A 16,603-nucleotide genomic window follows, 5' to 3' on the forward strand; every position below is an offset into this window, starting at 1 on the left:
CATCTACCACAGAAAAACGGTTAAAAATGCACTTTAACAACAGGAACATTGCTGTTTTTAGGGATCTACCACAGAAAAAACAGTCAAAGATGCATTTTAATGACAGGAACATTGATGTTTTTAGGCATCTACCACAGAAAAAACGGTTAAAAATGCACTTTAATGACAGGAACATTGCTGTTTTTAGGCATCCACCACAGCAAAAACAGTCAAAGATGCACTTTAATGATGGGAACATTGCTGTTTTTAGGCATCTACCATAGAAAAACGGTTACAAATGCACTTTAACGACAGGGACATTGCTGTTTTTAGGCATCTACCACAGAAAAAACAGTCAAAGATGCACTTTAATGACGGGAACATTGCTGTTTTTAGGCATCTACCATAGAAAAAACAGTCAAAGATGCACTTTAATGCTCTTTTTAGGCATCTACCACAGAAAAACGGTTAAAAATGCACTTTAACAACAGGAACATTGCTGTTTTTAGGGATCTACCACAGAAAAAACAGTCAAAGATGCATTTTAATGACAGGAACATTGATGTTTTTAGGCATCTACCACAGAAAAAACGGTTAAAAATGCACTTTAATGACGGGAACATTGCTGTTTTTAGGCATCTACCACAGCAAACGGTCAAAGATGCACTTTAATGAGGGGAACATTGCTGTTTTTAGGCATGAATGAGGAGAGAAACTGAGGTTTGTGTCCTGGCAGGAGCTGCAGGTGTGTGTGAGTCGTCAGAAGGAGCGTGACGCCCGCGCTGAAGCAGCTGAGGTGGAGCAGCCGATGATTCTGCGGTTCCCGCTGCCGTACCCTCAGGACCCGTCGCCGCCCCCTCTGGTCCCACAGAGACCTGCTGAGCTGCAGTTTGGTAACCCTTACGCTACTGGCACCATGGAAGGTACTTACGCTACTGGCGCCATGGAAGGTACTTACGCTACTGGCGCCATGGAAGGTACCGGTACTTCCACAAGTCTGCTGCGTGGAGCTAGCATGCATGCTAACACTGTGTTTCACAGACCAGGAAGCACTTTCACTTGATCAAGCGGCCCGTCCTCCACCCGAGGCGCCGCATTGCGCCACTCCCTGCGCCCCGCCCATCACCCCCCCACACCCGGGCTGGGCCAGAGAGGTGGTGTGCATGCAGCCCACACGCAGCACCACCCCCCCGGAGACTGCGGACCACCCGCCTGCAGACGACCCGCAGGATGTAAGAAAAGGAACACGCTTCACTTCCACGCCCTTAAAAGGAGGAACTCATTTGCATAAAGCTCTAATTAACTCCCGCAGTGCAGCAGAACATGGAAATGTCTTTTTATGCTCCTATTTTTGTCGCTTGGAGTTTGTAAATGTTTCTTTTGTGCTGCAGAAACCTGAAGCTGCTCAGCCTTCTTGTGACCATCAAGCCAAGAGACGCGCTGACGCCAGGAGCAGCTTCTGCTTCGACGCCAGGTACGTCACACGCTCACCTGCTCACCTGCTCACCTGCTCATGAAGTCAGGCCATGGAAATAAAATGATCAGTCTTCACCTTCACCTGACTTTGGTCACATGACTGAGATAAAGGCCACCTGAGGATCTCTTCTAAAGTAGTAAGACTTGCTGGCACCAACACAATCACCTACTAACCAAAATCAGCTGTGCATCATACTCAAACCATTTTTAAGTTACATTTCATTTGTAACATTTTTATGAACAAGACTGCTCAAAATAAACATCTGTTGATTTTGGATGTGCATTTACTGTTATTTGTATCCGGATGCCCATTTTGGTATTAGAATCCAAATACCCGATCCGTTATTGTTATTTAAATGCCCATTTTGGTGTTGGTGTCCAAATACAAATATAAGATCAGGCAATTAGATTCAAATACCAAAATGGGCATTTAGAAACGGATTACTAATCGGACATTTCGGTACAAATACCAAAATGGGCATTTAGATATGGATTACAGATTGGGAATTTGAAATTTAAAAAAAAAAGCAAAATGGGCATTTAAATAGGGATTATAGATTACTGATCGACATTTTGGTACAAATACCCAACCGGGCATTTAGATATGGATTACTAATCGGACATTTCAGTACAAATACCAAAATGGGCATTCAGACACAGATCGGCCGTTTGGATTCAAAAATCCAAAAGGGCATTTAGACAGATTACTGATCGGATATTTTGGTACAAAAATCCAAATGGGCATTTAGATACAGATTACTGATCGGACATTTTGGTACAAAACCAAAAAGGGCATTCAGCTACAGATCGGCCGTTTGGACTCAAAAAACCAAAAAGGGCATTTAGACAGATTACTGATCGGATATTTTGGTACAAATATCCAAATGGGCATTTAGATACAGATTACTGATCGTTCCTTTTTGGGACGATTCCAAAATGGGTATTCAGATACAGATCGGCCGTTTGGATACAAAAAATCCAAAAGGGCATTTAGACACAGATCGGCCGTTTGGATTAAAAAAAAACCAAAAGGGCATTTAGACAGATTACTGATCAGATATTTTGGTCCAAATGGGCATTTAGATACTAATTACTGATCGGACATTTTGGTACGATTCCAAAATGGGCATTCAGATACAGATCGGCCGTTTGGATTCAAAAATCCAAAAGGGCATTTAGACACAGATTACTGATCGGATATTTTGGTACAAAAATCCAAATGGGCATTTAGATAGATTACTGATCGGACATTTTGGTACAAAACCAAAATGGGCATTCAGCTACAGATCGGCCGTTTGGATTAAAAAAAAAACAAAAGGGCATTTAGACAGATTACTGATCGGATATTTTGGTACAAATATCCAAATGGGCATTTAGATACAGATTACTGATCGTTCCTTTTTGGGACGATTCCAAAATGGGTATTCAGATACAGATCGGCCATTTGGATACAAAAAATCCAAAAGGGCATTTAGACACAGATTACTGATCGGATTTTTTGGTACAAAAATCCAAATGGGAATTTAGATACAGATTACTGATCAGACATTTTGGTATGATTCCAAAATGGGCATTCAGATACAGATCGGCCGTTTGGATTCAAAAATACAAAAGGGCATTTAGACACAGAGTACTGATCGGATATTTTGGTACAAATATCCAAATGGGTGATTGGACATTTTGGTATGATTCCAAAATGGGCATTCAGATACAGATCGGACGTTTGGATTCAAAAATCCATAATGGCATTTAGACACAGATTACTGATCAGATATTTTGGCACAAAAGTCTAAATGGGCATTTAGATGCAGATTACTGATCGGAAATTTTGGTACAATACCAAAATGGGCATTCAGCTAAAGATCAGCCGTTTGGATTCAAAAAACCAAAAGGGCATTTAGACACAGATTACTGATCAGATATTTTGGTACAAAAATCCAAATGGGCATTTAGATACAGATTACTGATCGGACATTTTAGTACAATACCAAAATGGGCATTCAGCTACAGATCGGCCGTTTGGATTCAAAAATCCAAAAGGGCTTTTAGACACAGATTACTGATCGGACATTTTGGTACAATACCAAAATGGGCATTAAGCTACAGATCGGCCGTTCGGATTCAAAAAACCAAAAGGGCATTTAGACACAGATTACTGATCAGATATTTTGGTCCAAATATCCAAATGGGCATTTAGATACAGGTTACTGATCGGACATTTTGGTACGATTCCAAAATGGGCATTCAGATACAGATCGGCCGTTTGGATTCAAAAATCCAAAAGGACATTTAGACACAGATTACTGATCGGATATTTTGGTACAAATATCCAAATGGGCATTTAGATAACAATACTGATTGGACATTTTGGTATGATTCCAAAATGGGCATTCAGATACAGATCGGACTTTTGGATTCAAAAATCCAAAATGGCACTTAGATACAGATTACTGATCAGATATTTTGGTACAAATATCCAAATGGGCATTTAGATACAATTACTGATGGGACATTTTGGTAAAATACCAAAATGGGCATTCAAATACAGGCCGGACGTTTGGATTTGAAAATCAAAAAGGGCACTTAGATACAGATTACTGATCGAACTATTTGGTACAATAACAAAATTGCCATTTAGATAGATTACAGATGGGGGGGGGGGGGCAAAATGGGTATTTAGACAGGGATTACTAATCTGACATTTTGGTACAATTACCAGAATGCGCATTTAGATACATATACCAATCGGACATTTTGATACAAAACTAAAATGGGCTGCTAGATATGTATACCAATCGAACATCTTGGTACAATACCGAGTTGGGCTTTTAGAGACTGATCGGGCGTTTAAATAAAAAGAAAAAGTGTCTTATTATTTTTTTTATTTTTTTTAAATTAAAGAAAAAATGGGCATTTAGACATGGATTATTGATCAGACATTTTGGTACAAATACCGAAATGGGCATTTAGATACAGATCAATCGTTTGGATTGAAAAATGAAAATGGGCATTTAGAGATTACAGATTGGGCATTTGGATTAGGGGGGAAAAAAAAGAAAAATGGGCATTCAGATACATATTACGGATGGGACATTTCAGTTTAAATACCAAAAAGGTTACAAATACTGATCGGACATTTGGATACAAAAATAAAATGGGCATTTAGATACATATACTGATCAGAAATTTCGATACAAAAATTAAAATGGGCATTTGGATATAAGCATCAAAATGGGCAATTAGATACACATATCAAAATGGGCATTTACAGATCGGACATTCTGGTACAAATATCAAAACGGGTATTTCGATACAAATACAGATCGGGCATTTGGATTAAAATATTTAGATGTTTGCCACTCTAACCTATTTTTTCCTCCCTTTCATCTGCACAGCAGTGACGTCCACAAGCGCTGCCCGCTGTGCGAAGTCATCTTCCCGCCGCACTTTGAGCAGCGCAGCTTCGAGCAGCACGTGGAGTCTCACTGGAAGGTTTGTCCCGTCTGCTCCGAGCAGTTCCCCCTCGACTGCCAGCAGCGTCTCTTCGAAAGACATGTCCTCACGCACTTTGATGGACATGTGCTTAAACTTCGATCAGATTGAGTGACCCCCCCCCCCCCCCCTCAAAGTGTGGTCAACTGTGTGGTGCATTCCGTGTACAATCATCGGCACTTTTGCAGGTTCAAAAAGCGTGGCGAGCAACTTTGTCTACGAGTAAATCTGCTTCCTGTTCTTTTATCGCTCATCTTTGCTGCAACCATCACTCGCGCACGTCAATATGGAGGAAGAGCACAATTGTGTGTATTCTTAGAGGGGACTCGGTAGCTTCCAAAGCATAGTGCTGTTAAAAGTAATATATCTGCACTAAATAAGGCTTTATTCTGAATGTAATGTACATATGGATGAGTGTGTCGTCATGACAACTGCGTCATGCTTAAGGAAGCATCACATATGGACATATTCATGCAAATGAATGGAGTGTACCAATCAATGTGCTTTCTGACCGTGTTGTTTATTGCACACCAAATCGCAAAGCCCAAGTGAGTGTGCCTGCGAGAGAAAATACAAGTGTGACTGTCAACAGATCTTTATGAATAAAGAAACATATTCACCTGATTTTTCATTTTTATTTGATGTTTACATTGAAGCAGCTTCTCATTTTTATATAGAAAGACAGTAAGCCCCGCCCCCTCCCCAGTTACCCGATACAAAACACTTATCTCCACGTTACATATGAAAATATAATTTAAAAGCACTTGACATGGAAAATAAAAAAAAAGACACATTTTACGATACATTCACTGTACATGGTAAATATTGGACCCTCCTCGTGTAATACTGCCACTGTGGCAACTGCTTAAGGTTGTTACCATGGAAACGATGACTTTTTTTTGTTTTGTTTTGTTTAGAAACGCCTCATTGTCAGAATGAAACTTTGCATTGTTCTGTAAATATTACCGTTATATTTGGCAAAATGTGACTGTAGAGTGTGCAAAGAAAGCCAATCACATTAACTTTATAACACATTAAGTGGAACAACTTATTGATTCTGGAAATATGTCCCCCTGACAACCAGCGTCCTCTGTAGCGGACATTTGTTTTTGGTCTATTTCCATTATTTAAAAAAAAAAAAAAAAAAAAAAGCAGCCCTCTCCAAAAGTCCACTGCGGAGGACGCCGGTTCTCAGGAAGACACAAAGTTCCTCTATTTTGAGAAGATGTCATTCATTGAGATGCAGGTAACCCACCCTGTTGTTGGAAGTCATCATGTCATTTGTATCATCCTAATAGGCAACGCTGATGTTGGCCCTCCTGCTCTACAGGAATGACTTGGCACAAAACATCACACACACGCACGCACACACACACACACACACACACACACACACACACACACACACACACACACACACACACACACTCAAGGCTGATGACTTGAATACGGCTGGAAAAAAAATATTCATTCTTCACGCACGCACGCACGCGCGCACGCAAACACACACACACACACACACACACACGCACACGCACACACACGGGAATGCTCTTGTCCACAACACACAGCTAATCTCTTACTTTTCAAATACAAAACCACCTTTTGAGTGCATGCATTAGAACATTCAATGTACATGCCCCCCCCCCCCCCCCCCCCCCCCGATTAGGCACATGGTGCGGTGAGTGTTTGGCAGTGGAGCGCTTGTTTTGTTGGCGACCGTCATTGGACTTTAAAAAAAACATGTTGGCAAATGGAATGGAGCTCAGATGGATACAAAGATAGGAGAAAACAGCAGAGATGTCTCACTGTGTCTAGCAGGGGTGTCCAAAGTGTAGATCGTGAGCTTTTTTTTTCTTCTGTCCATAGCTTGCTTTGTTTTGATCATTTTTGTAATATTGATGTTTTGTTTGCAACATGTTGTGAGCTGATTGGTGGCTTTCAACGTCTCCTGGCCAGAGCCAATCAGAGGTAAGCTGTTGTGTTGTTGTCTCAAACCGTTCTTTGTCATCAGACACAATGAGCCAATATGTTGTCCTTTAACAGCCACGTTATGAAGGCACGACGTTTAAGACGGGGGACACGTGGCCAGATGAAGCCATCAGTTATGATATTATTTGATATTTTATGGTAATGTGTTAATAATTTCACACATAAGTCGCTAGGAAAAAAACTGCGACTTATAGTCCGAAAAATACGGTAATAATAATGTTGTTGGGTTTTTGTTCTTTTACACTTACTTGTTGCGGTTAATAGTATTCTATATTTATTTGTCGTTATTTATACTTTCTGAATAAATGATGTGATAATGTTCATCAGTCAACTCACTGGCGTTAATTTTCAATCTATCAAGATAAAAAAAACAATATCAAAATCCAATTACAGGATGTTATTTATGTACTGTATTTTTCGGACTATAAGTCGCAGTTTTTTTCATAGTTTGGCCGGGGGTGAGACTTATACTCAGGAGCGACTTACGTGTGAAATTAACACATTAGCGTAAAATATCAAATAATATTATTTATCTCATTCACGTAAGAGACTAGACGTATAAGATTTCATGGGATTTAGCGATTAGGAGTGACAGATTGTTTGGTAAACGTATAGCATGTTCTATATGTTATAGTTATTTGAATGACTCTTACCATAATAAATGATAAATGATAAATGGGTTGTACTTGTATAGCGCTTTTCTACCTTCAAGGTACTCAAAGCGCTTTGACAGTATTTCCACATTTACCCATTCACACACACATTCACACACTGATGGCGGGAGCTGCCATGCAAGGCGCTAACCAGCAGCCATCAGAGGCAAAGGGTGAAGTGTCTTGCCCAAGGACACAACGGATGTGACTAGGAAGGTAGAAGGTGGGAATTGAACCCCAGTAACCAGCAACACTCCGATTGCTGGCACAGCCACTCTACCAACTTCGCCACGCCGTCCCCTAATATGTTACGTTAACATACCAGGCACGTTCTCAGTTGGTTATTTATGCCTCATATAACGTACACTTATTCAGCCTGTTGTTCACTATTCTTTATTTATTTTAAATTGCCCTTCAAATGTCTATTCTTGGTGTTGGCTTTTATCAAATACATTTCCCCACAAAATGCGACTTATACTCCAGTGCAACTTATATATGTTTTTTCCCTTCTTTATTATGCATTTTCGGCCGGTGCGACTTATACTCCGGAGCGACTTATACTCCGAAAAATACGGTACTAATCATAATGTTGTTGGGTTTTTGTTTTTTTACACTTACATGTTGCGGTTAATAGTATTCTATCTTTGTCGTTATTTATACTTTCTGAATACATCACGTGATAATGGCCATCAGTCAACTCACTGGTGTTAGTTTTCAATCTATCAAGATAAAAAAATAATATCAAAATCCAATTACAGGATGTTATTTATGTAGTTTGCTCATTTTCCTCGACTGGTGCACTAACATCATGTGGTGTATTTTTTTTGACATATGTAGCATCATCTACAAAGATGCAAAGAATTGCTATTGCGACATCTAGTGGACACATTTAGGACAGCAGTTTCTTTCATTCAACAATTTTGGCTCGTTTTTATACTTTACAAACAATCAGTTGTTTGTGCCAACAACACAACCTCTTTTACAAATAAACAATAAGACTCATTTATTTACAATTATTTGTTTTGATTGGCTAAAATATCTTAATTATTATTATTATTGACGTCGTCATTTTTTTCCTACTTTTGTTATTTTGTCGGAGGCGAGCGAGCAGCTTCACGTTTGTTTCGCAATATTCAACGTGGACCTTTTAGTAGACACACAGGTGATATTCAACAGACTGTAAGCAGTATCGGCCTTGATATCAAAAAGGTGGCATCACTCACCCCCACCGAGTTTGGACACCCCTGCAGCGCCCCCTCTGTTAGGAAAGCAGTTGACACCTCAAACAAAACAAAACAAAACAATGACAAATAGAAAAATAAAGCTTGCAAATAAAATGCAGCTATTTACGTATACTTATATGTATTTATGTATGTATATATATATATATATTATATATATATACACACTACTACTACTGTTTATGGAACAATATATCTTTGTCAAATATATAACTTACTTGCGCAATAAAAAGTTGTCGATCCAAACTTCCTGCTTTGTTTGGATCGACAACTTTTTCCTTCCACTTCCTCTCTTCTTCCTTCTTTCCTTCCTTTCCTTAGCACCTTATGCAAGTCAAATTATTCATCAAAAACAGATGATAGCATAAAGGAATGTGCAAATGTACAATAAAAATACTACAAAGATATACTTTAGCGAGTACAAGTGATGGATACAAAAAGTAAAGAAAATTAAAGCATGCACTTGAGTGTGTGTGTGTGTGTGTGTGTGTGTGTGTGTGTGTGTGTGTGTGTGTGTGTGTGTGTGTGTGTGTGTGTGTGTGTGTGTGTGTGTGTGTGTGTGTGTGTGTGTGTGTGTGTGTGTGTGGCCTTCATCCTTGGATCTTGCGCAGGATGTCGGCGGAGACGGGCGGGTGGAAGTTGATGGTGTGATGCCTGAGGCCCTGCGACGTCTTGTAGCTTTTCCCGCAGCGACACTTGAAGGGTTTCCTCACGCGGATTTGTGTGCGATGGCCGTTCTTGGCGTGATATTTGATGCCGTTCACGTTCTGTAAAGCGGAGAAGGCCCTTTGAGTTGGACACGGAAAAAAACTGCCAGTTGTTGCCACGCACGCACGTCTCAGGAGTCACCACTGAGCCAGAAAAATGTCTGCAGGTTTAAAAAAAGTCTCAAAGCGACATCAAAACTGTCAAAATACATCAACATTTTTTAGCCAAGTCAGCACACAAAATCTTCAAAATGATCATCGATGCAATTCAGACAAATGTGTAGTGCAGTACTGGCTGGAACCAGCAGTGGCGCTGTAATCATTTTAGAAATATATCTAACTGTAGATATTTTCTCAAACTAATGTAAAATAACACTATTTAAAAAATAAATTACTAAATAAATATTTTGGTCGAAAAACAATACAAAATAAATGTAAAATAATACAATCAAAACATTTTTAAAAAAATAATTTCAAACTAGTTATTTTTGTCGAAAAACAAAGAATGTAAAATAACATTTGAAAAATAATTTTTCAAATGGGGTATTTTGGTCAAAAACAATCTACAATGTACATCATATAAGAAGATAAATTAATCATTTTCAAACTGTAGTTATTTTGGTCAAAAACTATAACATTTATGTAAAATAATAAAATTAATCATTTTCAAACTGTAGATATTTTGGTCAAAAACCAATATTTATGTACAATAATAAAATAAAATAAATTCAAACTGTAGATATTTTGGTAAAAAACTTACATTTATGTCAGATAAAAAGATAAATAATTTTCAAACTGTAGATATTTTGGTCAAAAACAATCTAACATTTATGTACAATAATAAAATAAATACTTTTCAAACTAGATATTTTGGTCAAAAACTAATATTTATGTACAATAATAAAATCAATCATTTTCAAACTGTAGATATTTTGGTCAAAAACTAACATTTATGTACAAAAATGAAATACATCGTTTTCAAACTGTAGATATTTTGGTCAAAAACTATAACATTTATGTACAATAATAAAATAAAACATTTTCAAACTATAGATATTTTGGTCAAAAAATTATAACATTTATGTACAATAATAAAATAAATAATTTTCAAACTGTAGATATTTGGCTCAAAAACTAACATTTATGTAAAATAATAAAATAAATCCTTTTCAAACTAGATGTTTTGGTCAAAAACTATAACATTTATGTACAATAATAAATTAAATCATTTTCAAACTAGATATTTTGGTCAAAAACCATGACATTTATGTACAATAATAAAATATATAATTTCAAACTGTAGATATTTTGGTCAAAAACTATAAAATTTATGTACAATAATAAATTAAATAATTTTCAAACTGTAGATATGTTGGTCAAAAACTTAACGTTTATGTACAATAATAAAATCAATCATTTTCAAACTGTAGATAAGTTGGTCAAAAACTTAATAACATTTATGTACAATAATAAAATCAATCATTTTCAAAGTAGATATTTTGGTCAAAAACCATAAAAAAATCTATGTCAAATAATACAATTCTAAAATAAATCTTCAAACTGCAGATATGTTGGTCAAAAACATATAAAAGTTATGTAAATAACATTCAAAAATAAATTTTCAGACTGTAAATATTTGAATCAAAAACATCAAAAATGGATGTAAAATAAATGGGAATAAAGGTTAAAACTGTAGATATTTTGGTCAAAAAACATCTAAAATGTATGTACAATAATACAATTCTAAAATTAATTTTAGGACTGTAAATATTTTTGATAAAAACATCCAAGATTGATGTAAATAATACAATTCAAAAACACATTTTCACACTGTAGATATGTTGGTCAAAAAGCATCTAAAATTAATGTAAATATAAAAATTTAACATACAAACTGTAGATATTTTGGTCCAAAAACAATGAAAAATCCATGTGAAATATTCAAATTAATTTTCCACATCCAACTATTAAAAACTTATAGATGTGATTGTCCATCTATCGCATCTTGAAGGGGTTTTATCATAAAAGCTAATGTTTCTTACCTGTTGGTAGCAGTTTTTGTGTATTTGAGATCTGCATAAGTCTTGAAAAAGTGACATCAAACATGGAGGCATGGGGGAGATGTTTATAAAACAATCTTGCCTTCCTTCATACGAGCGGTTTGGAATTTGCCCAATTCGTGACGTTTTTCCCCCAATGTGACGTCAGCGGATATCTCCATATATGGTAGAAGTTTACCCAAAGTGCTTTGCATGAGTCCACGCCGTAGTCAACAAGCTCCTTCATGTTCTCTATCCTCTTGTTGTGGGGCAGACTGGCTCATACATGCACATGCATCCTCCATTTCTCAGTAGCGTACAGTTCTAACTTATATCTGTCAGTGGACTCTACAGGGAAGATAAAAACTACAACATGGCTGTCAAAGTGGAGTCAAGTAAATAAGAGCACCCACAAAAAGTGTCTTGAAGAAGGTCTGTAAAACATCTATGCATCATTTTGACTTCCAATAACTGTTTAACTGTAGAAAATAAATCCTAATCATAATTTTTCCTTGCCCATATGTGGGCTCTGTACCGAGGATGTCGTTGTGGCTTGTGCAGCCCTTTGAGACACTTGTGATTTAGGGCTATATAAATAAACATTGATTGATTGCTTGATAATATGAGCCCTTTAAAGTGATTGAATCACTTTAAAGGGCTCATATTATAAATGTAGTGCAATACCAGTTGTAACCAGCAGGGGCGCTGTTGATCTAGCTACACTGCATCCATCAATACAACCATCTGGATCAGGACTATTCAGCTCAATTATTTTGGGGGCCACATTTCCAGAAAGCTACGGACCCCAGGGCCAGACTACTCCAACCAGTGTCCTCTACAGTGGACATTAGATCTATTTGATCAAAGTTATAAAACAAAATACCCTCAGGAGACAAACAGGAGAGCTCTCCTGTTTTAAGAACCTAAACTGTAAAACATCTATGCAACATTTTCATTACTATCATTTATGTTTTTAGGTTTATTACGTGGTCAGGTGCGTGTCGCAGTGTGTGGTCCCCAAACACTGCAGGAATGTAGCAGCAGTGCGTCAAAGACGGCAGCATAATGATACTTTGACGAAATAAAAGCATGTTTTATTGTAAGTTTATGAGCTTATGGTTCGAACTATATATAGACATATTATTTTGGTGTATTTCCTCAGAAAAACTAACAATTGCACGCATCCGGGCAAACTGTAGATATTTTGGTCAAAAACTAATATTCATGTACAAAAATAAAATACTGTATTTTTCGGAGTATAAGTCGCTCCGGAGTATAAGTTGCACCGGCCGAAAATGCATAATAAAGAAGGAAAAAAACATATATAAGTTGCACTGGAGTATAAGTCGCATTTTGGGGGAAATGTATTTGATAAAACCCAACACCAAGAATAGACATTTGAAAGGCAATTTAAAATATATAAAGAATAGTGAACAACAGGCTGAATAAGTGTACGTTATGTGACGCATAAATAACCAACTGAGAACGTGCCTGGTATGTTAACGTAACATATTATGGTAAGAGTCATTCAAATAACTATAACATATAGAACATGCTATACGTTTACCAAACAATCTGTCACTCCTGATCGCTAAATCCCATGAAATCTTATACGTCTAGTCTCTTACGTGAATGAGATAAATAATATTATTTGATATTTTACGGTAATGTGTTAATAATTTCACACATAAGTCGCACCCTCTGCCAAACTATGAAAAAAACTGTGACTTATAGTCCAAAAAAATACGGTAAATCGTTTTCAAACTGTAGATATTTTGGTCAAAAACTATAACATTTATGTACAATAATATAAATAAATAATTTTCAAACTAGATATTTTGGTCAAAAAACATGACATTTATGTACAATAATAAAATAAATCATTTTCAAACTAGATATTTAGGTCAAAAACTATCTAACATTTATGCCCAATAATAAAATTAATCATTTTCAAACTGTAGATATTTTGGTCAAAAACTATAACATTTATGCCCAATAATAAAATAAATCATTTTCAAACCGTAGATATTTTGGTCAAATATTAATATTTATGTACAAAAATAAAATACATTGTTTTCAAACTATAGATATTTTGGTCAAAAACTATAACATTTATGTACAATAATGAAATATATAATTTTCAAACTAGATATTTTGGTCAAAAACCATGACATTTATGAACAATGATAAAATAAATCATTTTCAAACTGTAGATATTTTAGTCAAAAACCAACATTTATGTACAATAATAAAATAAATAGGAGAGCTCTCCTGTATTAAGGACCTAAACTGTAAAACATCAATGCAACATTTTCATTACTATGATTTATGTTTTTGGGTTTATTACGTGGTCAAGTGCGTGTCGCAGTGTGTGGTCCCCAAACACTGCAGGAATGTAGCAGCAGTGCGTCAAAGATGTCAGCATAATTATACTTTGACGAAATAAAAGCATGTTTTATTGTAAGTTTATGAGCTTATGGTTAGAACTATATATAGACGTAATATTTTGGTGTATTTCCTCAGAAAAACTAACAATTGCACGCATCCGGGCACAGCCGCACACCTCCTCGGTAGCAAAGATGGCGCCTATTGTTTAGTTGGCTGTACTCTCTTTGGGCACGACTGTGAAGAATGTGATGTCACTCATACTATTTGTTCATGTTAAATGTGAAAAGAGTGTTATGGAAAAAGGAATAGAAAGCATCAAAAATCATCAATCAATGATGAATGTGTCCATTGTAGTCTATCCATTACATCAGTGGCAATATTAGTTTGACATAATCATCTTTTCCAGCCCTCAAAAGATACCACAATCCCACACTGGATGAGAAAAGAGTTTTTGTTCGCTGCTGCCATTGAATGCCATCGAGACTAAGAATCTCTCCATTCAGCGGCTGCATGACTGTGGCCTTTCTTGGTGTCACTTTCACAGCAGCACATGTGACATTGTGTACCTTGTATCTCTTCTTGCAGCCTGGCACCGGGCACGCAAAGGGCTTGTCCTCGCCTCCGTTCATGCACATGGAGCTGAGGATGGACTCGGAGCTGATGGCGCTTTCTGTGGTCCAGGACTCGTCGCTGTCCGACTCCTCGTAGTCCACCTCCTCCTCGTCATATTCGCTGCCTGGGGGCCCGAATGCAGGGGGGGTAAAAAACATTTAAAATGGCAAAATGTTTTTATTTTTATTTTATTTGATACTAATTGTACTTGGTTCGTTGGCTGAATAATATGTGTGTGTGACTGTGGAGCACATGCTCACACACTCCAGCATCTTGTGCGTGCCTGGGAGTCAGAGTGCAGGGATTGCCGCTGGGGAGGAGATCATTAAGTGGGAGTGATCCCCACTGCTCAGCCTGGAAAAATACCCAAGAGAATAGTTTCCACTCACACACACAGACAGGCCCCCCCACAATCACACAGGAAATGCTGCCGCTCAGCATGAGGAAATGCAGGGTACCCTGGCACATGTTGAAGTGTGTGTGTGTGTGTGTGTGTGTGTGTGTGTGTGTGTGTGTGTGTGTGTGTGTGTGTGTGTGTGTGTGTGTGTGTGTGTGTGTGTGTGTGTGTGTGTGTGTGTGTGTGTGTGTGTGTGTGTGTGTGTGTGTGTAAAAAAGTGCAGACTTAACACTACGTTTGCAACCATTTGGGCTGGTTTTGGACATCTGCTTCTGAGCTGCACACACACACACACACACACACACACACACACACACACGCACACACCATGTGAACACACAGCGTGACAGCTGCTATGTAATTAGCAGAGTGTTGACTGGTCTGCTCACTGCAGGAGCCTACATATCTCACACACACACAAATATGGAGAGGGGGCTCAGCCGAACATTTTCTTGAGAGACAAGTTGGAATATTCCCACGATAAAAGTGTGACAAAAAGAAACACACACACAGAGATTGTTCAGTCAAAATATCCACACAAAATGCCCCCAGGATAAAAGCAGTGCTGCACAAACAGAAAAATAAATACGCGCACACAGACAGAAAAAAAATAAAAGCGGTGCCACACAAATAGAGAGATAAATGCAAACACACACAGTTGACAGTGGTGTGGTCTCCTTTCCTTTCCTTTGACAAAGGAAGTGAGACAGGAAGTGAATGCACGTGTCATCCATCACGCATTCCGACACACGTTCACACACCTGTCGTACCTGTCGGTGTGCTGCTGCGGAAGGAGGACGAGGGGGTGATGGGGGGCGTGACGGGCGGCGTCAGGTTGCCGCTGGTGTGGCGAGGGGGCGTGGCCGTGCTGTTCCTGGACACGGCGCCCGTGATGGACAGCGACAGTTTGGGCGTGGCCTTCTTCTTCATGGTCTCCTGCTCGCGCCGCGCCGCGTCCGTCATGAACCTGGTGAGGATGAACGTCGGTCAAACAAAGTTGCCTGAAATAACCAAACACAGTTTTACATTTTTTTGTATATTGTTTTTTCAAGCTGCGGTTTATTGTGCTTTTGAAATGTCGTCTTTAAGGTGAGAGAGGGGAAGTGCTTACGGAATGAGCACTTTCACATTCACCCGCACTACTTGGGCAAAAGTATTGGGACACAGAGCTGTGAAAGTCGCAGTAGAGTGGAAAAACAAGTTGACTTTATTTGTGTTTCACTGTATCCATTAAACCGTATCCAATTTTATTTACAATACGCAAAGTAGGTGAAAATATCATCTAAACATCACAAAATGCCACAAATTAAGTCGGTCATTTTGAATATTTTGCTCCGAATACCTTCGGTAATTTCCGTAGATTCTTCGTCACTGTAGTAATGCTTCTGCACTTTGACCATATTATTAGGTCAGTCGTTCTGGATATATGCAAAAATTGGAAAAAAATGTGCTGTTTATCATTCACAATCCTTATGCAAGACATGAACATATGCTTGGCCTTTTTTTATGCATTCTAAATCTTAAATAAATAGCTAACAATTGAGTCAACAGATGGAGGGTCGACTCCTTATTATACTCTCTAAAAACATCCAGAAAGCGCCAACAATACTCCATTTACATGTGGTGAC

General features: G+C 37.9%; 2 protein-coding genes across 8 annotated transcripts in view; one reads left to right on the plus strand and one right to left on the minus strand.

Moving 5' to 3' along the window:
- Positions 1-6,000, plus strand: part of LOC133635881 (tax1-binding protein 1 homolog A-like) — a 68,980-nt gene extending 62,980 nt beyond the window's left edge. Inside the window, exons 14-17 of one of the 4 annotated variants that reach the window (XM_062029298.1) lie at positions 716-929; positions 1,021-1,211; positions 1,371-1,453; positions 4,851-6,000. In XM_062029298.1, coding sequence (XP_061885282.1) covers positions 716-929; positions 1,021-1,211; positions 1,371-1,453; positions 4,851-5,058 — 696 coding nt within the window. In that variant the 3' untranslated portion in view covers positions 5,059-6,000. Of the gene's footprint in view, positions 1-715; positions 957-1,020; positions 1,212-1,370; positions 1,454-4,850 lie in introns of all 4 variants that reach the window. The other 3 variants (XM_062029299.1, XM_062029297.1, XM_062029296.1) reach the window with 3 other exon arrangements.
- Positions 6,001-6,602: 602 nt separating this feature from the next.
- Positions 6,603-16,603, minus strand: part of LOC133635885 (juxtaposed with another zinc finger protein 1) — a 104,045-nt gene continuing 94,044 nt past the window's right edge. For 2 of the 4 annotated variants that reach the window (XM_062029306.1, XM_062029308.1), the window contains 3 exons: positions 15,746-15,942; positions 14,533-14,702; positions 6,603-9,600 (listed from right to left, as the gene is read on the minus strand). In XM_062029306.1, coding sequence (XP_061885290.1) covers positions 9,424-9,600; positions 14,533-14,702; positions 15,746-15,942 — 544 coding nt within the window. In that variant the 3' untranslated portion in view covers positions 6,603-9,423. Of the gene's footprint in view, positions 9,601-14,532; positions 14,703-15,736; positions 15,943-16,603 lie in introns of all 4 variants that reach the window. The other 2 variants (XM_062029305.1, XM_062029307.1) reach the window with 1 other exon arrangement.

The sequence above is a fragment of the Entelurus aequoreus genome, linkage group LG20 (genome assembly GCF_033978785.1).
Source record: "Entelurus aequoreus isolate RoL-2023_Sb linkage group LG20, RoL_Eaeq_v1.1, whole genome shotgun sequence".
In the NCBI taxonomy this organism is placed as follows: domain Eukaryota; kingdom Metazoa; phylum Chordata; class Actinopteri; order Syngnathiformes; family Syngnathidae; genus Entelurus; species Entelurus aequoreus.